Below are 27,348 nucleotides of genomic sequence, written 5' to 3' on the forward strand. Positions count from 1 at the left end.
GTCGGTGATAATAATAAGTCCTAACTGTTGAACATTTGTACTGTGCTGAATACTTTACATGCACTGTTTCATAAAATTCCCATACCAACCCTGAGGAAGATAGTAACTTTTCCATTTTATAGATGGGGAAACTGAGATCCAGCAAGATTAAATCACTTGCCTGTGGTCACAGAGCCAGTAAATTGCAGGCCCAGAATTCTAACTCGTGTCTTTGTGATTGCAAAGGCTATATGCTTCCCCAGGCCACACTGCCTATGTTCACAATCAAGATAGAGGGCATTAGGTAAATAAATGGTTCTCTCACCAGTGGTTCTCCAGCTGTGTCCTGGTGTTCTATATTTTTGACATAGGTTTTTAACAAAAATTGAAAAGGAACTCTTGCTTCCAATAGGAAAAATGTTATTAGTGAATAAAATTTTTAAAAATTTTGTCACAAATTTTTCTTAAACCTATGACCCACAATTGGATGTGTAAACTGATTTAGTATGACATATATTTGGAGGAGACAGCATTGCATAGGGGATAATAGTTCTGGTTCAGGATTCAAACAGACTGAATTCAAGTTCTGACTGCTGCTTATTAGTTGAGTGACCTTGGATTGACTTACTTAACTCTGCATACTTAGCACACTGCTTTGAACCTGGTAAGATTTAAGTAAAAGCTATTATTTAGTTGATATTTTGTTTGATTTTTAGTTTATCATGTTATACTTCGTGGTATTTCACATGATGATTTCTAAGTCATCAAAAATTTGAGAAGTAGGGATAAGTAGTAAGTTCCTGGTAGGTGTACCAAATATTTTCATGTTCATTTACATTAACTTCTTTTCATTCTTTATCTGGGTATATTATTAAATTAAAATACCCCCTACTAAATCAGTTCTTCACATCCACATCATGGAGCAACCTTATGGAAAGCTATTGGTTGTGAGGTCCTGTGAGTGGCTAGGCCAGACAGACCTGCCGTGTCTGGTGTGTTCTCTGATGGATGCACCTTGTGAGGCAAGGCAGCAAAGGCAGATGATATAACTTTTTTGAAAGCTGTGTTCACTAAAACGTTTTTAGTTAAGAAAATTAGTTTTTAATAATTATTTATGGACTATTTTTATAGACAAATATGACTTCTGTGTCTGTTTTTCAGAGATTTCCCCCTTGCTTTGGATGTCGGTTGTGGAAGAGGTTACATAGCACAACATTTGAATAAGGTATATTTATTTGATGACTTAATTTACTTTGAGAAATAAAATTGGCTAATTTTAAGGGAAGACTTTCCTAATCAATTTGTATCATATTTAGATTTTGATTATATCAGAATTTCTCATTTCTTTGTTTTTTTTGAAGTGATGGAACCAGTGGGTGTTTTGTGTCTACTCCTAAGTAGTTTATTCTTAAATTGTTTTTTCTTTTCTTTGAATCCATTTTATACGGTGTTCCTACTGATAGTTTCTTTAAGTCTATGTAAGATACATTGTACTTTATTACCACTTTGTTCAAATATTTTTAATAATTCACAATAAAAATCACATTGACATTCATTTGGAAGTTGTGAGTAAGCTAATACTTTATCTATGAAAAATATTCATTTCATCAGTTGGTTAGAAATCTTGTGTGTAATGAAATATAAGTAGCCTTTATTAATGCTTATACCACTTTATTTTTCAATTTGTAATTCAGACCAAAAACATTTATTAATTGTTTTAGCCTCTCTGTGTAGCACACTGTGCTGGACACAGATTAAAGTGGGATTTCTATATCAAATCCACTTAGAAAAAAAGTACACTTGAGCCAAGGCAGGAGGAGGGGTGTGTATGAGCCTCTCCAAATACTGTTATTGATAATAGTAAATGCCATGGAAATGGTACAGTCATTAAACTGCAACAGGAGTCAAGGGAAAGGAAAATCAGTAGGGTTTCATTTGATCAAAGGCTTCTGAAAGGGCACAGAATCTGACCTGGGATTTGAAAGAATCTGGATTGGTGTTTCATAGGCATTGGAAGTAAGGGCATAGCAGGAGGGAAGGTGGAGGTAGAAAGCTGTAGGGTGTGATACAGTGATGTTTAAGATTAATTTGGGGATGGTATGCAGGAGGGATCTTCTGTGGTACGAGAGTGGAGACTAGCTCTCAGCATATTATGCCATGGAAAAGTTAACACATAGCCTTAACCCAGTGGAGTAAATTAAGGATGCTGATTATTCATACCTGTGTTCTCCATTTTACTAAATATTGTTAAATATATTACATGTAGTGTTGACTGCATATATTTAATTCTGTGTAACTTAATATGTGTTATTAAAAGTATTTGTGTACCATACTAATTACATGCAGAAAAATACCCTTACAAAGCTGAAAATTAATCTACAATTATCACTTTTTCCTTTACTAATTTCAACAGTTGTTTTGTTTGATTTGTTACTAGTTTTTTCTGTTTTTGTATTATCTGATTAACTTTATTCCGTTTCAGGAAACTGTTGGGAAGTTTTTCCAAACAGACATTGCAGAAAATGCTTTGGTAGGTAGCTTTTTAATACTATAGGTTTCTGATCTCCTGGTTTGTTTTTTAGTTCTTTACTTTTTTATTTCCTTCAAAATGAAATTAGCTTTTTTTTCCTGATTATAAATGTAACACACATAAAGGAAAGTAAAACAGTACAGGAAGTATAATGGAGGAAGGAAAAATCACTCTTAGTCCCACCACTCAGAGGCAACCACTGGTGACATTTTGGTCTCCACCTTGTAGGCATATAATATCTCCCCAACACTGTTTTATACAAACATTATTATGCTAACATGCCATATTTTTCATAGAATACTACTCTTTTATATCAATGAATGGTATACACACACACACACACACACACACACACACCCCTATTTATACAGCTATATAGTATTCCAGCATATGAATATTCCACGATTTATTTAGCTAAATTTCTATTGAAGGACAGTTGTATTTCTAGTATCTCAGTAACCAACACTGTGATGAACATCCTTATATAAAGCAATTTTGATTTATTTTATCCCAGGGAATAAATTCCTAATAGTGGAATGTATGGATTCATTGATGTTCAGCTTTAAATTTTTAATATACATCTCCAGACTGCCGTTAGAAAGACTGAAGAACAGAATTAAAAGAAAGCACTCTTTTCTCCTTCTCTTTGGCAACACTGGGCCATTTATTTTGTCTTTGTCAATGTAATAGGCAGAAAGTAGAATTTCATTGTTTTTATTTACATTTCTTTGATTACTAGAGTAGCCAAATAGCTCTTGATGTCTTTTGGCTATTGTTTTTTTCAATTTGTGCATTTTGTAAGTAATTTTTATGATGTGCCTGTACCTTAATCCTTTATCTACTTTAACCTTGGCATGTTCTTATTCTAGGTGGTTTGTAAGAACTTGCCTTTTAGGGATATTAGTTTTTCTTCATATATTTAAAAAATATTTTCCCAAATATATTGTTTACATTGTTTATTGCTTTTTAGAAGTTTTTGATTAGTTTATCATCAAGTATATCAGTCTTTACAATTTCTGTTTTTTGAGTCACGTTTACTTAGGCATTTTCATCTAAGAGTATAAAAGTGTTCACCCATATTTTCATCTAGCAGTTTTCTGGCTTCAATTATTCCACTGAAACTTTTAATTTTTTTAATTTTTATTTTTTAGAAGGACTAGAAACTACCAAGTAAATATAACATTGACTTAAGTTTAACAAACAATGACTGTGTTAATAATTAAGATGTTATATAAATGTGTTTTGAATGTCTGTTTTTTAACTTTTAGAAAAATGCCTTAGAAATGGAAATTCCTACTGTCAGTGTTTTAGCTGATGAAGAATTTCTTCCTTTCAGAGAAAATATATTTGATCTGGTGGTTAGCAGTTTAAGGTTGGTAATCCATTTGTGCTTTTAAAAAATATATGTTAAAAATAGATCATTTATGCTATAAAATTTTAATATTATAAGGTAAATAAAATAGATAACAGAGTAAATATCTTAATAACTTATTTTAAGTCACAAACCAGTTTTCTCTGGTAAAGAATTATGGATTATATGCTCCCTAGTGGGGATAAGTGATATAGCACCTCAACTTTTTTTCCTCCCCAACTTTCCTTAATTTGCTAAAGTTTATCTGTGTTAGAAGGGTGTTCCTCGCTGACGTAACCTAGTTACATGTTGATGGGGCAAGAGTTTGAAAGAGTATACTGGCTCCGATATTCAGATGTTAGAGCACCCTTATAAACTCATTCTGGCAAATAAGGAAAAGCTCGTATTTCCTTTAACTTTAATTCTTCTGAACAGAAACGTAGTTCTCAAGGTTACTTTTTCCCTTTGTGCTTCCTACCATGTCCCTCCACATTTATTACAAAAACATATATTATAAATGTTTGTTGAATAGATTATAATGTACAAGGCACTGAGCTCGATGCTTTGGGGAATTGAAAAATGAATTCAGACAGGAATCCTGTCCTCAAAGACCTCAACATCTAATAGAGAAAATAAAGTATTCTGTGTGGTGCCTTATTTCTCCTTATTAGTATAGTCAGATTTTTTTTTCAAAGATTCAACATGCTCAGTTCAGCCCTTTTAATGGCTGTTTGTAGGGTGACCTGTCATTATGGTTTGCCCAAGACTTTACCAGTGTTAGCACTGAAAGGCCTGTGTCTCAGGAAACCCCTCAGTTCCAGGCAAACTGGGAGAGTTGGTCACCCTTGCTGTTTTCTTTAGTGAGTTTGTAATTTTTTCTCTGCTTTTTGAGGTGTGCTGAACAAACTTAGAAAAGTATTCAGATTCTATTGTGAAATGGAAAACATTACAGAGCCTTGGTCTAAGGGAAAGAGCCCTGGGCAGAGAGTCAGAACCTGAGTTTTAACTTTAGCTCATGTGCTTGCTATTTGCAAGTAACTACTGTAATTCTGTCACTTTCAGTTTCCCCATAAGTATGATAGAGTTTATAATATGACCTCAATTTTTAAAGTATCAAATAATTGTTAGAAAGCATTATGAAAGATGAATGTGAGCTTAACATAGTATGGTTTGAAATGGGTCTTTGGTGCTCTCCTGGAATTCAGCTAAGAGGATGCCAGCTCTACCAGGAAAGTGTGACCATACTCTACAGAGACTGAATCTTGTGGTTATACACCACCACACTCTGGGAGAAGGTCAAATAGAGTCCAAAGACGATGCAAGACATTTCTAAAATTAAGTTTTAAGTATATAGAACTTTGAGTTTATTTATTCTTTTTTATAGTCTTAAAAAATATGAGATATTATTTATCAGAAAACTCATTGAGTTATTTTTGATGAGTAATACTGTTTGCCTTGGGAAAATTATAGGTCTGATGAAGTGGCTTCCCCACCTCACCCCGCGAAAGTAGGACTTAGAATTCTATATGTATCTAGCTTAATTGTTTGATTTAATTGGTGAACTTCCTTGAATATGTCATCAGGTCCTTATTTTTACTATTTCAAATAATTTCTCAGAATAGCACTGTTTAAATGAGATGCCAGATAGGGATGATTTTTACTTTATTTTTTTCCCCAGCTTTATTGAGATATTATTTATATATAACATATGTAAGTTTAAGGTGTACCATATGATGATCAAATACATATATATATTGCAAAATGATTGCCACAATAAGGTTAGTTAACAATTTTCATCCCTTCACATAATTGCAATTTTTTATGTATGTATGTGTTGATAACATTTAAGATCTACTCTCTTAAAAACCTTCAATTATATAATACAGTGTTATTAATTATAGTCACCATGCTGTGTATTAGATCCCCAAATCTTGTTTATCTTAAAGCTGGGAGTTTGTATCCTTTGAACATCTCCCTGTTTCCCTCTGCCCCTGGCAGCCACCATTCTACTCTGTTTCTATGTGTTTGGCTTTTTTAGATTCTGCATATAAGTGAGAACATACAGTATTTTTCTTCCTTCATCTTGCTTATTTCACTTAGCATAATGCCCTCAAGGTCCATCCATGTTGACCCAAAAGGCAGGATTTCCTTCTTTTTTATGGGTGAATAATATTCCTCTCTGTGTGTGTGTGTCTGTGTGTGTGTGTCTGTGTACACACCACATCTTTTTTATCCATTCATCTCTTAATGGACACTTGGATTGTTTCCATACCTTGGCTACTGTGAATAATACTGCTATGAACATGGGAATACAGGTATCTCTTCAAAATAATGACTTTACTTCCTTCAGATAAATATCTAGATGTGGGATTGCTGGATCATATGGTAGTCCAATTTTTAATTTTTTGAGGAACCTTCATACTGTTTTCCACAGCAGCTGTTCCAGTTTATGTTCCCACCAACAATGCACAAAGGCTCTCTTTTCTCCACATACTCACCAGCCTTTGTCATCTCTTTTTGTTAATGGACATCCTGATAGGTATAAGGTAACATCTCATTGTGGTTTTGATTTGCATTTCCCTAATTATTAGTGTTGTTGAGCATCTTTTCATATACCTGTTGGCCATTTGTATGTATGCTTTAGAAAAGCTGACTTTTACTTTATTCATTGAAGACTATTTGGAGAGATAATCATATCAGGAAAGTGATATACTGTCACATTTTCTCCTGCAACAGAAGGAAGGTAATTCCCTAGGAATATTTTTTATTTTAAAACTTGTATGAAAACAATCAGTGAATTTTGATATGCAATTTCAAACATCAAAATTTACACCTTTTTTGTGGCTTATCCTTATACTAGTGCTGCTCGTACTAATTAATTATACACATTAAGCTAAAACAAATGTGTGTTTTATATTTTAGTTTGCACTGGGTGAATGACCTTCCTAGAGCACTTGAACAGGTAAAAATCTTAGTGTTGATTCTAATAGCCTGTGTTATTTTGTTTATTATTAGCAACTTATAGATGTTTCTGTTTTTACACAGAAACTTATAGATGTTTTCCATTTTATATTTTTGACAATTGGAAATGGAAGCAAATAAAAAATTGATTATCTTCTGTCGGCCAGATACACTTGGTGCCCTTTGGCATATTAAGAAGTACATTAGTGACTCCCTGTTCCCTGAGAATTAAGAAATCTAATTATGGAGATGTTACTAAAGTTTTCATAAATATTTAAGACTTGTACAAAATAGTACTGATATCATAAGACATTTTCTGTGTGGCTTTCTTTCTTCCTGCACTGCCTATAAATTTTTTGTGGGTGAGAACCTATTTGTTCCTACAGTGTTTGTATCTCCCCCATACCTTATACTTAGGCAATGCTAGTAAATGCTTCTCGGTTGATATTGATCAACAAACAGATGAAGGGTGGGTAAAAAGCATCGTGTTCAGAGGAGGGAAGGAGATCACTGTGGCTTGGAGTGGCCTAGGAAACCTTTAAGAGGAAGGAATTTCTTGAACAGGGCCTCAAAGGGTAGGTCAGATTTGGAGTGGGAATACACTCCAGGAAGGCAGAATCCCGGGATAGATGGGAGGTGTAAGAGACTCAGGAGCCTGGAAGGACAAAGAGGAAGCCTGTTAGAGAATTAGTATAGTGCCAGGTGTAGATGAGGAATTTTGGGACCAGATTTAGGCAGACTCAGGTGACAGATTAAGGAATCAGGAGTTTTTTCTTAAGGCAATTCAGAGCCACTGGAGAATTTTGAAGAGGAAAGTAACATGGTTAAAAAGCTGGTAGGCAGGATAATAACTACCATATCTTAAGCATATACCGTTTGCCAATCACTGTGCTCTGTTTTATATATGTGTTAAATAACTCTGCAGGATAGCTTCATTTTGCTGATTAGAAAACTGATGCTGGAATTTGGTTACATGGAAGAGAGGCTGTTTCAGTGGCCCAGGCATGAGATACACTAAACCTATGTGGCAATGGTAGGAGTTAAAAAGAAGAGAAAGGTATTTAGGACTCTGCAAAGTAAGAATCAACAGTTTGGTGGCTGGTTAGAGCTGAAGATCAAAAAGAGTCAGGAGTCAAATCTTGCCTTAAAGTTTTGAGTCTGGATGACTGGAGAATAATTAGTAAAAGTAGAGGAAAGAATGGTAGTGATCAGATAAAGGGAATAGAAAATGGTAATTAACAGAAATATGGCATTTGGAAAAGGGAGTTGGTTTGAGAAAAAGTTTTGTGTGTGTGTTGGATGTACTGGGGAAGGGGAGGGAGTAAGTCTATCAAGACACAGATATTCATGGCGCACAGGCAGCTAAAGACAAATTTAGAGTTCTGGGAAGCTCAAGGTAGAGATTGGAAAGTGATCCTTGTGAAATCCATGGGAACTGATAAGCCCTCTGTGGTAGAGAGAAGCTGAAGAGAGCTGAGGACTAAATTCTAGATATGTTATATTAGAGTTTGGTGGCAAGAGAAAGAAGTAACACTAAAGGGGCAGAAGAAAAAAACCAAAAGATTTTACAGTCGGTTTGCTTATATACTGTTTTGTAATTGCTTCATAATGTATTAAATGTAAATCCAAGATGCATACTTGAATTAGAAGAGCCTACTGTGATTTGGGTTCTGATGTACTTTAGAATCCACCCTGTCCTGTAATGTTCCTCATTGTTGAGAATAGTCAGAGTCAAAACTAGTTAAAGATTGTAGTTCTAAGAGTCATTGAGGAAACATTTATGATCTGGAATTCATTCTGGCTGCTATTTTGCTCAAGTTATCAATTAAAACTGATTTTTGTTTTAAAGCTGAAAAATAAGTTGGTTACTTCTTAATTCTGTATGTTACTGGATTAATATGTTAATATTTTAACTAAAATGTTACTAGATTAATGTTGTGAATCATAATGGTTTCTCTGTAAATCAATTTTTTCTGCATAATAAGCCACCTCAGCTTTTTGTTTTAAAAATAATTAGCTCACAATTTTGTGAATTAGGGATTTGAGCTGGACTTAGGAAATTCTTCTGGGTCTGACTTGGCTCACCCATGTGTCTGATATGCCAATGGATTGTCTTGGAGCTGTCGGATGGCTTCAGCTGGGACGCCTGGCTGATCTCTCATTCTTCACCAGGCCAGCTCAGGCTTGTTCACAACGTGGTGGCCAGACGGGGCTCCTAGAGAGCAGGTGGAAGCAGCAAGGCCATTGAGACCTCGGCTTGACACTGACACACTGTCAACTTGCTCTGCATTCTTTTGGTCAGTGCAAGTCACAAGGCTAGCCCAGATTCCAGGAGGGGGAAGTAGGCTCCATCCCTTAATGGGAGTTGTTGTTGAGCAGCGTTTCAGAGGGCACAGATACAGGGAGGATGGTGATTTTTGTACTCTATCACACTTAAAAATTTTTTTCTTTCAATATTTTACTGATTATAAGAGTCAGTTTTGTCTATTATAAAAAATTGAAAACATATGAAATATTTTATAGATATTAACACTATCAGTAAATGTCTATCTTCACAACAATATTATACTGCAATGCCTTTCTGATAGTTGGTTGTCTAAGTGTTATTTAATAAATTATCTGGTTATTAATTTGACAAAATAAGAATGGTAATCATAAAATATTGATCTAGATACCATATATCCTTTTAACATTTTTATATGTAAAATTTTGAATAGTTTTGTTGTTTATATTTATTTCAGATTCATTGTGTTTTAAAACCAGATGGAGTGTTTATTGGTGCATTGTTTGGAGGTGACACTCTCTATGAACTCCGGTGTTCGTTACAGTTAGCAGAAACAGAAAGGGAAGGAGGATTTTCTCCACACGTCTCTCCTTTCACTGCTGTCAATGACCTAGGACATCTGCTCGGGAGAGCCGGCTTTAATACGCTGACTGTGGTAACTATCAAGAGAATTGAGTAACCCATTAATTACACAGTTCAGAAATAATCACTCTCTCTTTTTATCTTGATTGACACAAGGTAGGCATGTAAAACTTTTATTATCCATTACCTGAATAAGTAACTCAAACAAAGAATGTACCTCAGTTAACAAGGAGGCTATTTTCTAAGACATGCTACTCCATCACAGTCTTCAAATCCAGAGTTAGGTGTAACATGAGAGTTAGAGCATCCCAGAGGAGGATGGAAGCAGGTGTACGGGAGCATTCACAGCGTTGCCTCTACCACCAGCCCTCAAGTGAAGTGGTGCCGTGTGAGGCAGAAATGAGAGAGCGTGCATTCACGAGGCCCTGGGTTAGATTCAGGTAGAGAAGGGAGGACGGGGGCTGTACACCATCAGGACTGGAGAGATCTGGGAAGAGGACCCGAGACCATCAGCGATGAAGAAACAAGGAGTCACCATGGTGCAGTGATGGTGCAGGGTGCTGGTGTCTGACAGTATAATTTGGATCCTTACCTTGCCCCTTTACTAGCTAGGGGAATTTGGGGGGTTTACTTCACCTCTCTGAACATTCATTTTTTTAAAAAAATGCAAATGTTACTCACCACAGGTGGCCGTTAGGATTAAATAATTTAAAGGGTGTAAAGTACCTGGACCTTCACAATAAATGCTCAATAAATCCTAGTTCCTGCCTTCCTCTCTCCTCCTCCCTCTACTCCTAACACTTTCCAGGCCAAGGCTTCCCGCAGGGACGCATCCGGACAGGGATTCCCCCTTCAAACCTCCTTCAGCAACAAAGTCATTCTAAAAGATGTCATTACTGCCTTCCAGAGAATGGACTTGCCATGATTTTCCAAACCCCTCAGGCCTAAAAACATCTCTAAACCTGATTAGAAGAAATAGGAATATTTTTAATGAAGAAAACTTCTCATTGCATAATTAGAGACTATAAACTTAAAGTAACTTTTTAAGGAGATGTAGTGTGAGTGTGTTTCATAAAATCAACCTACTGAAAATGGCTTGTCATATCCTTCCGTGCTTTGATAGAAAGCAAGGAGCGTAGACCAGCAGGGCCTCTGATGTTGGGAAGGGGTTTCCCTTCCAGGGAAGGGAAGAGACAGAGATTGGGAACTGACGACAACCCTCACGGAGTGATGTTGGAGAACTCGTGCCCAGTCAAACAGGTTAGTCAGCAGTATTAAGGGACTCAAAAGTCATTGCCCATTAGGAAAAAGATGAGACTTCTACTGAGTCATCGAAAGAAAGTTAAATTATGTTAACCACTTGCAGTTTTCTATGGTTGTAAAGTGAGTTGTGTGTTCTAGAAAGATTTCTACTAAAAATGTTTAACCTGACATTATAACATTTCAAAGCCTACATTTCTGTTAATTGGGAATTCAAATAATTCAGAATACCTTCCATATACTTCTCCAAAATTGAGCAGAATGAATCAAACATTAATATAATGCAAAAATATCGCTGTATAATCTTCTCTATAGTTTATAAAATTAGTTGCTAATTTAATATATAAAATCTATAGAAATTTGTTCCTTGAGACATATACATTGTCTCTAATGTGCTGTATTAACATTGCATCCTAATTCATTTTCTAAAACTCCCATGCAAGAAAGCTTTTATATAATCAATTATACAGGTTTATGTTTCATACATTAGATATGTTACTTTTATACTGCAATGGATTTTTATTTTTAAAGTGAAATCAAGTTAAATTAATATCATGTAATTATATTTACATTTATATGACCCTCTTAGTGAATTATTTTTAGAGTTAGTTGGCATTCTTAATGAAGCTCATTTCCTTTTAGAATAGTTTCCAGGCTAGTATATTAGAAGAAAACTGCAAATATGGTCCCCCATCTTAATTTGAATAAGACCTTTGACAAGGCTATTGTGGTACTCTTGATTGAGAAGGAGATGGTGCTTTTAGTTGCTTTCGTTGAATTGTTTTCAAAGGATATTGTTTAATGGTTAGGCATTAGCTGGAAGGAATTTTATTTTTAATCTTAGAATCTCTTTTTAAAAATAATTTCCCCATGTAGAAAAATATATAGAAGGGACTATCCAGAGATGATCTTATTAAAAAGTGCACATACAACCTGATCCATGCATATGTTTTTTAAAAAAATTTAAAAAAACACAAACAAACCATGTATAGAGAGAGTAAGAGAGTGGGTCCAAAATGAACAGAAGTCTCCTCCTGCCTTCTGACACCCCATTCCTTTCCACAAGGATGACTTTGGTTAACTGTCTTATATATCCTTTCAGAACACTTTTTCCTCACAGACTGGAGTACAGTTATATCACTTAAATGTACATATGCAACAATATATACTCTTTTGCTTTTTCTATATGCACTCTTTTTTTTCCCCCAGACAATAACATATCTTGGAGATCCTCCCCTACAAACATACATCTACCACATTCTTTTTTGACAGCTATATAGTATTTCATTGAATAGATATACTTTATTTAACCTGCTGTCTGTAAATGGACATTTAAATTGTTTCCAGTTTGTTGTTTGTTTTCTTTATACTCTTTCAAAAAATGCTGCAGTGAATTTTCTTTTACATAATCGGTCAGATCAATTTCTAGCAATGGTATTGCCTAGTCAAAGAATATGCATTTCAAATTTTGACAGTAAAATTACTGTCCATAAGGTAGCATTAATTGACATGCCTCATCAACAGTGTGTGTTAATCCGCCGCTTATACTTTTGTTTTGTATCTCTAATGTTAAAATAGTACTTGGTCATTTTGTTTTGCATTTCTTTAGGAATTAGAATGGATGTTTTTGTTAAGTGTTCCTTAGGGTTTTGTATTTGATTCTGTGCAACATTAAAGTCCAAAATTGGGAGGTGTAGTTAACATATTAGATAAAGCTACAGAATACGAAAAGATCTAGATACTTCAAAAGTGGTTAGTGCCAATAGGATGAAGTTTGAGATACGTGCAGCATTTTGATAGCAAACTTGAAAAAAAAGTGTCCTATATTCAGCGCTAGTTTCCAGTGTAGGCAAACTCCTACATCTGAGTGGTTAACACAGGAGTTTTTCACATCACAGCCATGCTGGTTGGACAGCTCCTCTCCGTCCTGTAGTTGTGCCATCTCGGCCTTGTATCCTTTAAGGTCACTGCAGCAGAGATGGCCTGGAAAAGGCTCACTAGCTCTTTATTACCTTGCCTCCACCTCACTTTTCTTCTGCCAGGAGAAATGTCTGGGGTTGTGAAGTGTCAAGGAGTACCTGGATGTTTGGGGAGCATCAGTGGTCTCTGCCACTGTACCAACAGTGAACTCCTGTATCAAACTTCAAAAAGAGTGGGGTATCATCGCTCAGCAGTTCACTTGAGAAATAAACTATGTGCCAGCCATGTGCCCTTTCCTAAACTAGTCTGTGTAGTATTGCTGCATCACTGGGAGTAGAATGAAAGCATCTTGGGAGATGACCCTTTTTGGCTTTATTCTGCGTGTCACATTTTGAGAGAGAGTGAGATTGATATTGACTATGTAGAGAAAAATGAAGTCAGCACATGTAAGGATCTATAAATTTTGTCTAGAAGCCTAACCCCTCCCCCTAAAAAAATTATAGTGTCCTGGAAGAGTTTTCAAAGACTTGAAGAAAAGGGTGATTGTTTGCAGAGTACAGAATAGACTTTATTCTGTGTTAATCCCAAGGAGAGAATTAGAACCAGTTGATGGAGTTATAGAAAGATTACTGTTAGAATGGCAAGCATTTATTCTGCAATTTGAAATCTTTGTAAATCAAGTGTAAGCCAGATGACGTCTGTGAAGAATACTGTAAAGAAGATTCCTGCTTACCATGAGAGATTGGTCTGGGCAATTTCTACAACCTCTTTTCTAATCTGGATTTTTGGTAATGAATGCCAAAGGATTTGTCTTTCTTTTTGAATAGGACACTGATGAAATTCAAGTTAACTATCCTGGAATGTTTGAATTGATGGAAGATTTACAAGGTAAGACACTTTAAAGAATTTTTAGACTCCATATGAGAGTCGTATTTTGAGGGCTGGCTATGGCAAGCACTGGAGCCAAGCACTAGAGATACACTGGGTGAGGAGAAAGCGGACTGTCTTCATGGAGTTTATACTGTAAAATGGGTGAGGCCGACATGAGGCAGCTGCCACAAAGATAAATGTTAAACTAGAATCGTGGTAAGTGCTGTGAAGTAGAGGAACTTAGAGCTGTGACTGCCTGTGAAAGGCTGGCAGGACTTTCTTTTTTTTTTTTTAACATCTTTATTGGAGTATAATTGCTTTACAGTGTTGTGTTAGTTTCTGCTGTATAACAAAGTGAATCAGCTATACATATACATATATCCCCATATCTCCTCCCTCTTGCGTCTCCCTCCCACCCTCCCTTTCCCATCCCTCTAGGTGGTCACAAAGCACCGAGCTCATCTCCCTGTGCTATGCAGCTGCTTCCCACCAGCCATCCATTCTACAATTGGTAGTGTATATATATGTCCATGACACTCTCTCATCTCGTCCCAGCCCACCCCTCCCCCTTCCTGTGTCCTCAAGCCCACTCTCTACGTCTGCGTCTTTATTCCTGTCCTGGCAGGACTTTCCTGAAGGAGCATATGAGGGTGGTAGAACACCTCAGTGACTTTCTCCAGCAACACTTGGCAGCTCAGATCCAGGCACAGGTAGAAAGAAAGCAGGTAGTTGGGTTAGTGTAGGATTGGAGGTTGCCAGGGGGTTAGGTGGGATAGGTCCTGGTGTGGGAGAGTCAACAAAGTCCTGTCTGAGGAAGTGATAGTTGTGCCCTAAAAAATGAAACGGGGTCACTAGGCAAAGCAGGGAGGAATTGAGTCCCAGCCACGGAGAACAGCATGTGCAAAGGCCCTGTTGCAAGAAAGAATGTGGCAAGAACTGAAAGAAGGGCATTTTGGCCAGAATACAGGGAGTAAAAAGAAAAGTTGACTGATTAAATTGGTAGGTAAATGGGGGCCTTGTAACCTTTGTTAAGATTGTTTGTCTTTATCTTAAAAGGCCCCTTGAGGTATTTTAATGGGGGGAGGGGTCGTGATGTCAGATTTGTTTGTTTTTTTTTTAATGGATTGGCAGATAAACTAGTAGGAGACTTAACAGCTGGAAAGCTTACTGAGAAATGGTGGTGGTTTGGACTAAGGTGGTGGCAGTGGAGATGGAGAGAAGTGAATGGATTCTGGAGATGTTTACGAGATAATTGTGACAGTTCTTGCTGATGGATTACATATGGGCCGATGAAGGAGAGAGACATTTCAAACATAGCACTGAGTTTCTGGCTCTCCTAGCCAGATAGATGGTGCCCTTCATTGATAGAGAAACAGTAGAAGATAACCAAGTATGGTCAGGGACAGCTCTTGAGTTCACACTTGGGCATGTTGGATTGGAAACGCTTTTGAGATAGCTGAAACAAGATGTCAGGTAGGCAGTTGAGTGTGTGGCTGTGTAGCTCAGAGGAGGCTACTGGCCCAGGTAAACATTGTGAGTCATTTGTGAATAGGTGGTGTTGGAAGCAGTAGAGAGGTCATGGCCTGGGAGAAGCTTTGAGGAGCAGCAAGGACACAAACCCAACCTCCCAACCCCGAAAGAGGCGAGGCTGCCGACTGAGGGGGAGGCTGGAGAATTGGTTTGCTCAAAGGAGAGCCTCAACTTACGTCAGTGAGAATTTATGAGGTCTGATTTTTTATCACACAAATGGCATAGACAGTTTTGATGAATGGGGGAAGCTGAAGGCATCAGAAGTGTGTTCTCTGAAACCCAAACTCTGCTTACCTGGGGGAGTCTTAATCTGGATCCTGAAAAATCGTAAGATGATTTAAAGCAAAAGAATTATAAAAATACATACCTCATGTTTGTTTACAGATTTAATAGTTTTTCATAAGCACTGTTGCACTTGCTTCTGTAATAACCCTCTGGTAACTACTTTACCCCTGTCCTACAAGTCAGAAATATTATGCCCAAAGAGAACACTTGCCTATTAGTGGTAGAACTGGGTGCTAAACTCTTGCCTTCTTGGCCCCTGTTCTGGCACTCTCTTGACTGACTTTCCTGCTTCTTGTAGCTGCCCATTTGTAACAAAGTCCATTTTACCTATCATTCAGCCTCCTCTGAGTACGGTGCTTCTGTCAACTTTATAAGGGGAAAGATATGTAGTCAAAAACTTACTCTTGTAGTCACACTTTTTTTTTAAATTGGAGTATAGTTGGTTTACAATGTTGTGTTAGTTTCAGGTATACAGCAAAATGAATCAGTTATACATATACATATATCCACTCTTTTTTTAGATTCTTTTCACAAATAGGCCATTACAGAGTATTGAGTAGAGTTCCCTGTGGTATACAGTAGGTCCTTATTATTTTATATATTGTAGTGTGTATATGTCAACCACAATCTCCCAATTTATCCTTCCCCCACCCTTACCCCGTGGTAACCATAAGTTTGTTTTCTACATCTGTAACTCTATTTCTGTTTTGTAGATAAGTTCATTTGTACCCTTTTTTTAGATTCCACATATAAGCCATATTATATTATATTTGTCTTTCTCTGTCTTACTTCACTCAGTGTGACAATCTCTAGGGCCATCCATGTTGCTGCAAATGGCATTATTTCATTCTTTTTTATGACTGAGTAGTATTGCATTGTATATATGTACATCACATCATCTTTATCCGTTCCTCTGTCGATGGACATTTAGGCTGCTTCCATGTCCTGACTATTGGAAATCGTGCTGCAGTGAACACTGGGGTGCATGTATCTTTTCGAATTATGGTTTTCTCCAGATACATGCCCAGGAGTGGGATTGCTGGGTCATATGGTAGCTCTAGTTTTAGTTTTTTAAGGAACCTCCATAGTGGTTGTACCAACTTACATTTCCCACCAACAGTGTAGTAGTGTTCCCTTTTCTCCACACCCTCTCCAGCATTTATTGTTTGTAGATTTTTTGATGATGGCCATTCTGACCCATGTGAGATGATACCTCATTGTAGTTTTTGTTTGCGTTTCTCTAATAATTAGTGATGTTAAACATATTTTCATGTGCCTTTTTAAAAAATAAATATATTTATTTATTTTGGCTGCATTGGGTTTTTTTAACATTTTTAGTGGAGTATAATTGCTTTACAATTGTGTGTTAGTTTCTGCTTTATAACAAAATGAATCAGTTATACGTATACATATATCCCCATATCTCTTCCCTCTTGCGTCTTCCTCCCTCCCACCCTCCCTATCCCACCCTTCTAGCTGGTCACAAAGCACTGAGCTGATCTCCCTGTGCTATGTGACTGCTTCCCACTAGCTATCTATTTTACATTTGGTGGTGTATATATGTCCATATATACACTACCACTCTCTCACTTTGTCCCAGCTTACCCTTCCCCCTCCCCGTGTCCTCAAGTCCATTCTCTAGTAGGTCTGCGTCTTTATTCCTGTCTTGCCCCTAGGTTCTTCATGACCTTTTTTTTTTTTTTTAGATTCCATATATATGTGTTAGCATACAGTATTTAACCATCTATATGTCTTCTTTGGGGAAATATCTATTTAGATCTTCTGCCCATTTATTTTAAAATAAATTAATTTATTTATTTTTGGTTGCATTGGATCTTTGTTGCTGTGTGTGGGCTTTCTCTAGTTGTGGTGAGCGGGGGCTACTCTTCGTTGCATTGCACAGGCTTCTCATTGCAGTGGCTTCTCTTGTTGTGGAGCACGGCCTTTAGGCGCATGGGCTTCAGTAGTTGTGGCACACAGGCTCAGTAGTTGTGGCGCCCAGGCTTAGTTGCTCCGTGGCATGTGGGATCTTCCTGGACGAGGGCTCGAAGACATGTCCCCTGCACTGGCGGGCAGGTTCTCAACCACTGCGCCAGCAGGGAAGCCCTTCGGCCCATTTTTTGATTGTGTCGTTTGTTTTTTCTGATATTGAGCTGCATGAAGTGTTTATATATTTTTTAGATTAATCCCTTGTCAGCTGCTTCGTTTCCAAATATTTTCTCCCATTCTGAGGGCTGTCTTTTCGTTTTGTTTATGGTTTCCTTCACTGTGCAAAAGATTTTAAGTCACTCTTCACTCATTCTAGTTTAATCAGGGATTGGCAGCCTTAACATGCATGCCCAAGGTGACGGGGGACCAATAATAAATCACACAGCCCCTCCTGAGGTGCACTTGGCTCCTCCTACTGTAATCACAGAGACCCTTCATCCGAAGGCTTGAGAGGTGGTGATAGGCTGATGATTTATCATTCAGACTCTACTGACAAAAATATTTTTCAAATACAGCATTTAGTTTTGTTCTGCTATGTAATAAATGCTGTGTTCATGATTCATTTCAAGAAGGAAAAGAGAAAGAGACTAGAAATTAGACCTATCAGCTGGAAAAAGTTACCACCCATTGATTTAAAAATACAGAACTTATTCTGTTCTAAGTGCAATTCTGTGAGGTTTTCTAATATCCTGATTTTACAGATGAGCAAATTGAAACATTGAGAAGTTGAGTGTCTTGTCCATGGTCACACTTAATCTGGAATTAAGTGATTAAATCCTATACTGCATACTTGATCTCTGTGCATTTTTTTCCACTGAAATTAACATAGATGTTGAGTAAAATGTACTAATCTTAACTGTACAGCTGCACGTATTTTTAAGTACTATATAAACCACAGACTAGAACATTTCCAGCCCCTAGAAGGTTGCTTCATGCCCCTTTCCAGTTGATAACTCCCCTTCCCTTAAGGGTTTTAATCGTTCATGTATTTTAAGGAACTGTTGTCTAATATTTACCTTTAAGAGGCTTTGCCAGTGCTTCTCTTATTTTTACTGTAAAACCTTTTACACAAACCATGTGCTTTAGTCTTTAATGTCTCTTATTCTTTTTTAACAACTTTATTTGAGTATAGTTGCTTTACACTGGTGTGTTAGTTTCTGCTTTATAACAAAGTGAATCAGCTATACATATACGTATATCCCCATATCTCCTCCCTCTTGCGTCTCCCTCCCACCCTCCCTTTCCCATCCCTCTAGGTGGTCACAAAGCACTGAGCTGATCTCCCTGTGCTATGCGGCTGCTTCCCACTAGCTATCTATTTTACATTTGGGAGAGTATGTATGTCCATGCCACTCTCTCACTTTATCCCAGATTACCCTTCCCCCTCCCCATATCCTCAAGTCCATTCTCTAGTAGGTCTGCATCTTTATTCCCGTCTGGCCCCTAGGTTCTTCTGACGATTTTCTTTTTCTCTTTTTTTTTTTTAGATTCCATATATATGTGTTAGCATACGGTATTTGTATTTCTCTTTCTGAATAACTTCACTCTGTATGACAGTCTCTAGGTCCATCCACCTCACTACAAATAACTCAGTTTTGTTCCCTTTTTTGGCTGAGTAATATTCCATTGTATATATGTGCCACATCTTTATCCATTCATCTGTTGATGGACACTTAGGTTGCTTCCATGTCCTGGCTATTGTAAATAGAGCCGCAGTGAACATTTTGGTACATGACTCTTTTTGAATTACGGTTTTCTCAGGGTATATGCCCAGTAGTGGGATTGCTGGGTCGTATGGTAGTTCTATTTTTAGTTTTTTAAGGAACCTCCATACTGTTCTCCATAGTGGCTGTATCAATTTACATTCCCACAAACAGTACAAAAGGTTTCCCTTTTCTCCACACCCTCTCCAGCATTTATTGTTTCTAGATTTTTTGATGATGGCCATTCTGACTGGTGTGAGATGATATCTCATTGTAGTTTTGATTTGCATTTCTGTAATGATTAGTGATGTTGAGCATTCTTTCACGTGTTTGTTGGCAATCTGTATATCTTCTTTGGAGAAATGTCTATTTAGGTCTTCTGCCCATTTTTGGATTGGGTTGTTTGTTCTTTTGATATTGAGCTGCATGAGTTGCTTGTATGTTTTGGAGATTAATCCTTTGTCAGTTGCTTCATTTGCAAATATTTTCTCCCATTCTGAGGGCTGTCTTTTCGTCTTGTTTATGGTTTCCTTTGCTGTGCAAAACCTTTTAAGTTCCATTAGGTCCCATTTGTGTATTTTTGTTTTTATTGCCATTTCTCTAGGAGGTGGGTCAAAAAGGATCTTGCTGTGATTTATGTCATACAGTGTTCTGCCTATGTTTTCCTCTAACAGTCTGATAGTGTCTGGCCTTACATTTAGGTCCTTAATCCATTTTGAGTTAATTTTTGTGTATGGTATTAAGGGAGTGTTCTAATTTCATACTTTTACATGTAGCTGTCCAGTTTTCCCAGCACCACTTATTGAACAGGCTGTCTTTTCTCCATTGTATATTCTTGCATCCTTTATCAAAAATAAGGTGACCATACATGCATGGGTTTATCTTTGGGCTTTCTATCCTGTACCGTTGATCTATATTTCTGTTTTTGTGCCAATACCATACTGTCTTGATTACTGTAGCTTTGTAGTTTGGTCTGAAATCCAGGAGCCTGATTCCTCCAGCTCCATTTTTCTTTCTCAAGATTGCTTTGGCTCTTCGTGGTCTTTTGTGTTTCCTTACAGATTGTGAAATTTTTTGTTCTCGTTCTGTGAGAAATGCCATTGGTATTTTGATAGGGATTGCATTGCCTCTGTAGATTGCTTTGGGTAGTAGAGTCATTTTCACAATGTTGATTCTTCCAATACAGGAACAGGGTATATCTCTACATTTGTTTGTATCATCTTTAATTTCCTTCATCACTGTCTTATAATTTTCTGCATACAGGTCTTTTGTCTCCTTAGGTAGGTTTATTCCTATATATTTCATTCTTTTTGTTGAAATGGTAAATGGGAGTGTTTTCTTAATTTCACTTTCAGATTTTTCGTCATCAATGTATAGGAATGCAAGAGATTTCTGTGCATTAATTTTGTATCTTGCTACTTTACCAAATTCATTGATTAGCTCTAGTAGTTTTCTGGTAGCATCTTTGGGATTCTCTATGTAGAGTATCATGTCATCTGCAGAGAGTAACAGCTTTACTTCTTCTTTTCCAATTTGGGTTCCTTTTATTTCCTTTTCTTCTCTGATTGCTGTGGCTAAAACTTCCAAAATTATGTTGAATAAGAGTGGTGACAGTGGGCAACCTTGTTTTGTTACTGATCTTAGTGGAAATGCTTTCAGTTTTTCACCATTGAGGATGATGTTGGCTGTGGGTTTGTCATATATGGCCTTTATTATGTTGAGGAAAGTTCCCTCTATGCCTACTTTCTGGAGGGTTTTTATCATAAATGGGTATTGAATTTTGTCAAAAGCTTTCTCTGCGTCTATTGAGATGATCATATGGTTTTTATTCTTCAATTTGTTAATAAGGTGTATCACGTTGATTGATTTGCGTATATTGAAGAATCCTTGCATTCCTGGGATAAACCCCACTTGATCATAGTGTATGATCCTTTTAATGTGCTGTTGGATTCTGTTTGCTAGTATTTTGTTGAGGATTTTTGCATCTGTGTTCATCAGTGATATTGGCCTGTAGTTTTCTTTCTTTGTGACATCTGTGTCTGGTTTTGGTATCAGGGTGATGGTGGCCTCGTAGAATGAGTTTGGGAGTGTTCCTCCCTCTGCTATATTTTGGAAGAGTTTGAGAAGGATAGGTGTTAGCTCTTCTCTAAATGTTTGATAGTATTCGCCTGTGAAGCCATCTGGTCCTGGGCTCTTGTTTGTTGGAAGATTTTTAATCACAGTTTCAATTTCAGTGCTTGTGAGCAGTCTGTTCATATTTTTTATTTCTTCCTGGTTCAGTCTGGGAAGGTTGTGCATTTCTAAGAATTTGTCTATTTCTTCCAGGTTGTCCATGTTATTGGCATATAGTTGCTTGTAGTAATCTCTCATGATCCTTTGTATTTCTGCAGAGTCAGTTGTTACTTCTTTTTCATTTCTAATTCTATTGATTTGAGTCTTCTCCCTTTTTTTCTTGGTAAGTTTGGCTAATGGTTTATCAATTTTGTTTATCTTCTCAAAGAACCAGCTTTTACTTTTATTGATCTTTGCTATCGTTTCCTTCATTTCTTTTTCATCTATTTCTGATCTGATCTATATGATTTCTTTCCTTCTGCTAACTTTGGGGTTTTTTTGTTCTTCTTTCTCTAATTGCTTTAGGTGTAAGGTTAGGTTGTTTATTTGAGATGTTTCTTAAGATAGGCTTGTATAGCTATAAACTTAGCGCTTAGAACTGCTTTTGCTGCATCCGATAGGTTTTGGGTCATCGTGTTTTCATTGTCATTTGTTTCTAGCTATTTTTTGATTTCCTCTGATTTCTTCAGTGATCTCTTGGTTATTTAGTTGTGTATTGTTTAGCCTCCATGTGTCTGTATTTTTAACATATTTTTTCCTGTAATTGATATCTAGTCTCATAGCGTTGTGGTTGGAAAAGTTACTTGATATGATTTCAATTTTCTTAAATTTACCAAGGCTTGATTTGTAACCCAAGATATGATCTATCCTGGAGAATGTTCCATGAGCACTTGAGAAGAAAGTGTATTCTGTTGTTTTTGGATGGAATGTCCTATAAATACCATCTAAGTCCATCTTGTTTAATGTATCAGCTAAAGCTTGTGTTTCCTTATTTATTTTCATTTTGGATGATCTGTCCATTGGTGAAAGTGGGGTGTTAAAGTGCCCTACTATGATTGTGTTACTGTCTGTTTCCCCTTTTATTGCTGTTAGCATTGGCCTTAATTATTGAGGTGCTCCTGTGTTGGGTGCATAAATACTTACAACTGTTATATCTTCTTCTTGGATTGATCCCTTGATTATTATGTAGTGTCCTTCTTTGTCTGTTGTAGTAGTCTTTATTTTAAAATCTATTTTGTCTGATATGAGAACTGCTACTCCAGCTTTCTTTTGATTTCCATTTGCATGGAATATCTTTTTCCATCCCCTCACTTTCAATCTGTATATTTCCCTAGTTCTGAGGTGGGTCTCTTGCAGACAGCATATATACAGGTCTTGTTTTTGTATCAATTCAGCCAGTCTATGTCTTTTGGTTGGAGCATTTAATCCATTTACACTTAAGGTAATTATTGATATGTATGTTCCTATTACCATTTTCTTAATTGTTTGGGGTTTGTTATTGTAGGTCTTTTCCTTCTCTTGTGTTTCCTGCCTAGAGGAGTTTCTTTAGCATTTGTTGTAAAGCTGGTTTGGTGGTGCTGAATTCTCTTAGCTTTTGCTTGTCTGCAAAGGTTTCAATTTCTCTGTTGAATCTGAATGAGATCCTTGCTGGGTAGAGTAATCTTGGTTGTAGGTTTTTCCCTTTCATCACTTTAAATATGTCCTGCCACTCCCTTCTGGCTTGCAGAGTTTCTGCTGAAAGATCAGCTGTTAACCTTATGGGGATTCCCTTGTATGTTATTTGTTGCTTTTCCCTTGCTGCTTTTAATATTTTTGCTTTGTATTTAATTTTTGATAGTTTGATTCTTATGTGTCTTGGCATGCTTCTCCTGGATTTATCCTGTATGGGACTCTCTGTGCTTCCTGGACTTGATTGACTATTTCCTTTCCCATATTAGGGAAGTTTTCAACTATAATCTCTTCAAATATCTTCTCAGTCCCTTTCTTTTTCTCTTTTTCTTCTGGGACCCCTATAATTCAAATGTTGGTGTGTTTAATGTTTTCCCAGAGGTCTCTGAGACTGTCCTCAATTCTTTTCATTCTTTTTGCTTTATTCTGCTCTGCAGTAGTTATTTCCATTTTTTTATCTTCCAGGTCACTTATCTGTTCTTGTGCCTCAGTTATTCTGCTATTGATTCCTTCTAGAGAATTTTTAATTTCATTTATTGTGTTGTTCATCATTGTTTGCTTGCTCTTTAGTTCTTCTAGTTCCTTGTATTTTTTCCATTCTTTTTCCAAGATTTTGAATCATCTTTACTATCATTGCTTTGAATTCTTTTTCAGGTAGACTGCCTATTTCCTCTTCATTTGTTTGGTCTGATGGGTTTTTACCTTCCTCTTTCATCTGCTGTGTATTTCTCTGTCTTCTCATTTTGCTTAACTTACTGTGTTTGGGGTCTACTTTTCACAAGCTGCAGGTTCGTAGTTCCCATTGTTTTTGTGTCTGCCCCAAGTGTCTGAGGTTGGTTCAGTGGGTTGTGTAGGCTTCCTGGTGGAGGGGACTGGTGCCTGTGTTCTGGTGGATGAGGCTGGATCTTGTCTTTCTGGTGGGCAGGACTGTGTCCAGTGGTGTGTTTTGGGGTGCCTGTGACCTTTTTATGATTTTAGGCAGCCTCTCTGCTGATGGGTGAGGTTGTGTTCCTGTCTTCCTAGTTGTTTGGCATAGGGTGTCCACCCTGTAGCTTGCTGGTCATTGAGTGGAGCTGGGTCTTAGCATTGAGACTGAGATCTCTGGGAGAGCTTTTGCCATTTGATATTATGTGGAGCCAGGAGGTCTCTGGTGGACCAATGTCCTGAACTCGTCTCTCCCACCTCAGAGGCACAGGCCTGACACCCGGCCATAGCACCAAGACCCTGTCAGCCACATGGCTGCTAGTATTGGAGGGTCTCCTGCAGAGGTGGGGGGTGGCTGTGGCTCACCGCAGGGATAAGGACACTGACAGCAGAAGTTCTGGAAAGTACTCCTTGGCATGAGCCCTCCCAGAGTCTCAATGTCTCTTACTCTGAAGAGGATTAGGATGAATTTATCTAAAGATAACTTGTAAAAGTGATATTTAACAAAGTTGATATAAATGTTAACTGGTTGATTTTATATTCATCCACTTACCATTTATTGAGCATGTACCATGTGCCAACCACTGAGCCAGTGTTGGAAATAACAGTTCCTGATCTTAGGGAACTCATGCTCCAGTAGAGAAAGAGACACACAGAGATACGCAGACATATGCTTTTAACTGTAAAGTGAGATAATTCTTTTTATAAGTGCAGGGAGGAACACAGAGAAAAATCCCTAAATCTGCTTAGGGAATCAAGGATGCTTTTGCAGAAGAAGCAGCACCTAAGCTAAAATGAGTTTGCTAGAAGAATGAAGGGGTGGGTGCACCTTTGGGGGGTTGGGGCCTTGCATTCCAGGCCAAGGAAAAGGCCTATATAGAATCATGGAGACTCAAGAGGTTACGCTCAGCCTTCACTCTCCTAATTGAGAAACTGTACAGTAATTCAGTATTGCTTGAATATGTAGAATGGGAAAATGACGGGAAATGATGCAGGATAGTCCATTAGAGGCTTATCTAGACTTTATCAGGTCAGCCTTGCAGTCTGTTGGGAGAATATTGTGCAGAGGAGGGACAATCAGATTGATGCGTGAGGCAGCTCACCCTCCAGCATCGTTTATGAGGCATGTTCATGAGGAAGGTAAGACTAGCTAGCATGGTTAACCTCTCTTGTTTTGCATGAGGAGACTGGGCACAGACCGAAATAACTTGCCCAAGGCGATGTGTTTAGTAAGTGGTAGAGCCAGGATTTAAGCCCAGTGTAGCAGCCTGACTCAGATCCTGAAATGTTAGCCAGTCTCCACTGAAAAGGTGAGAGGCAGCTGACGTAGGAAGAAGAGTGGTCGAGGGGTGAATGCAGGAGGGGAGGAGCTTGGCAGACTTCCAGGGGTGCTTCTCTGCAGACTGGAAGTTGGTGTTACCTTCCAGTTGGTTTTTGGCATTTTACATTGTGTTACACTTTTTTCTTGATGGTTGTGGTGTTTCTCATTTAAGCTGCTATTATTATTAATTCACAGAAAAAAGTCCAGAATGTTGACCTAATTTTACAGAACAAGTTGTGTATCAGCCGATGAGTGCATGAAAAGTTTTGGAGGCTTTCACAGTAGTTTTAAGGTAAGTTCAGTTGTTATTTTTTTAGACAGTACTCAGTATTGTTCCTAGTAAACCATAATAAATTAGACTTTTTTAAATAAGCAGTTGAACTTAACCTTAAAAATACTGTGAGAGTCTTTAACAGCTACCTGCTTCCCAGATTTTTCTGTTTATCCCAAAGCCCAGAGCTGGTCCGAAGTCCCAGATGTGTTTCCCAGGTGATCTCCAGTAAAGGTCCTCCATGATGCATTATGAAGTTTTATCATTCCATTCTGAAGATGATAAAACTGAGTTTAATAGAGGTTAAGTGACTTTGCCCCAGGTTATGTAAAGGCCAGAACTTGGATTATGATCCCAAAGTCTAGACTTTGTGTGCTACATCACACTGCTTCCCCAAGGAGAAGGGAGGTTCTCATGTGAGGGAAGGGTGGGCTTCCCTAGCAGCAGAGTTACTGTGCTATACAGTAGTGCTCTGGAGTTTCTGTATCAGAAAGAGCACTGTGCCTAATAATCTTAATTAGTATATCCTAATACCAGCTATTTAGAAGGCATTTTAGAATTTCTAGTGCATTAACTATTTCCATTAAAAAAATTAGGCCTGTTTTCCACTGGTGTTGACTCTGTCTAATGTGTAAGTCATGCCAATGGGGAGTTAAGCAGGAATGAAAGCGCCACAGCCATTATCAGCAATAAACCCTTCCAGTACAAGTTCCAGTTGACCTTCAGTCTCTTGATTCAGTTGATACTCATGATGTGGGAGAATGTTTTTAAATTGGATTATGTAATGGGTCTAAAATGTTAGCACTGGAAGCCTGTAGAGATCATCTAGCCTGGCCAACTTGAGGACCCAGAGAGATGGAACTAAGGTCATGTAGCTACTTCATGACCACAAGAATAAGATCCATCCTCTTCTTCATGGTGATTCATCTACTAGTTTGTATGTCTTTTGTTCTTCATGAATTAGGGCTCTTATACTCACATGATATGGGACATTGCTTTTAGTTTCAGAGCTTCATTATTTTAGGGAATAATAGGAACCTTTTGGGATTGGAGAGAAGATTAACTTATTCCAGCTAATTTGCTGATTGTTTTAATAAGCCCATTGAAAAATTGGGAGGTTATTATTTTTAAACTACTAAAGGATACCAACATTGGGAAGTTTATTGGTATCTTTATTGAAAAACAACTAAGAAACCGATTTTTGATCATGTAGCATATAGAGAATAAATGTAAAGGATTTTTACTTTTGAAATTCTTTTACTTTTGCAAACTAGTTTAAAATGTGGTCTTTCAAAGTAATTTTGTTTGACTCTATGCATTAAAAAATATTAAATATATAACATTAATTTTTAGTGAACAATAGACTGACATTAATCCTAGCTTTTAGCTGTCAATTTGAAGGAAAGAAATCTAAAAATAAATGTTAAAACATTAAGAACAGTGCCCCTGAAGAGAATGTACAAAATTGTTTCCTAATCTGGGATCAGTAAAATGTTATAAAATCTGAAAACACATTGTAGTTTTGGTACTACCTAATGAGTCTTCAAGCCCTCTTCCAAGCTTCACATTCATGCTTACATTTACGGCTTACTTAGAAGGAGTGAGATGTTGTACCAATGTCCTTTCCTCCTCAAAGAGCAGCTAAGAGGGGCATAAAAATGTGGCATCATTAGAAAGGCCCTTGCCAACGCCTGATGACTCACCTGGAGGGCCAGTCACCTTGCTTTTGCCCAGCTGGCCTACCACAGCCCATTGCTGCCAAGGAAAGCCTACTTATAGGGTTTGCCTCCTGAAATTTGACTTAATAC

At 37.5% G+C, this 27,348-nt stretch overlaps 1 protein-coding gene across 4 annotated transcripts in view; it reads left to right on the top strand.

Annotated features, from left to right (window-relative positions):
- The window catches only part of NDUFAF5 (NADH:ubiquinone oxidoreductase complex assembly factor 5), a 33,678-nt gene that overhangs the window by 4,345 nt on the left and 1,985 nt on the right, over positions 1–27,348 (top strand). For 2 of the 4 annotated variants that reach the window (XR_003793378.1, XM_029222375.1), the window contains exons 3-8: positions 1,141–1,204; positions 2,462–2,509; positions 3,778–3,881; positions 6,783–6,822; positions 9,563–9,760; positions 13,695–13,755. Coding sequence is in view for 1 of the 4 variants with exons in the window: in XM_029222375.1 (XP_029078208.1) it covers positions 1,141–1,204; positions 2,462–2,509; positions 3,778–3,881; positions 6,783–6,822; positions 9,563–9,760; positions 13,695–13,755 (515 nt within the window). In the remaining 3 variants the exon portion in view is untranslated. Of the gene's footprint in view, positions 1–1,140; positions 1,205–2,461; positions 2,510–3,777; positions 3,882–6,782; positions 6,823–9,562; positions 9,761–13,694; positions 13,756–14,175; positions 14,249–25,464; positions 25,562–27,348 lie in introns of all 4 variants that reach the window. The other 2 variants (XR_003793379.1, XR_003793380.1) reach the window with 2 other exon arrangements.

The sequence above is a fragment of the Monodon monoceros genome, unplaced genomic scaffold (genome assembly GCF_005190385.1).
Source record: "Monodon monoceros isolate NGI ecotype Baffin Bay Population unplaced genomic scaffold, NGI_Narwhal_1 Super_Scaffold_13, whole genome shotgun sequence".
NCBI classification, from domain to species: Eukaryota; Metazoa; Chordata; class Mammalia; order Artiodactyla; family Monodontidae; genus Monodon; species Monodon monoceros.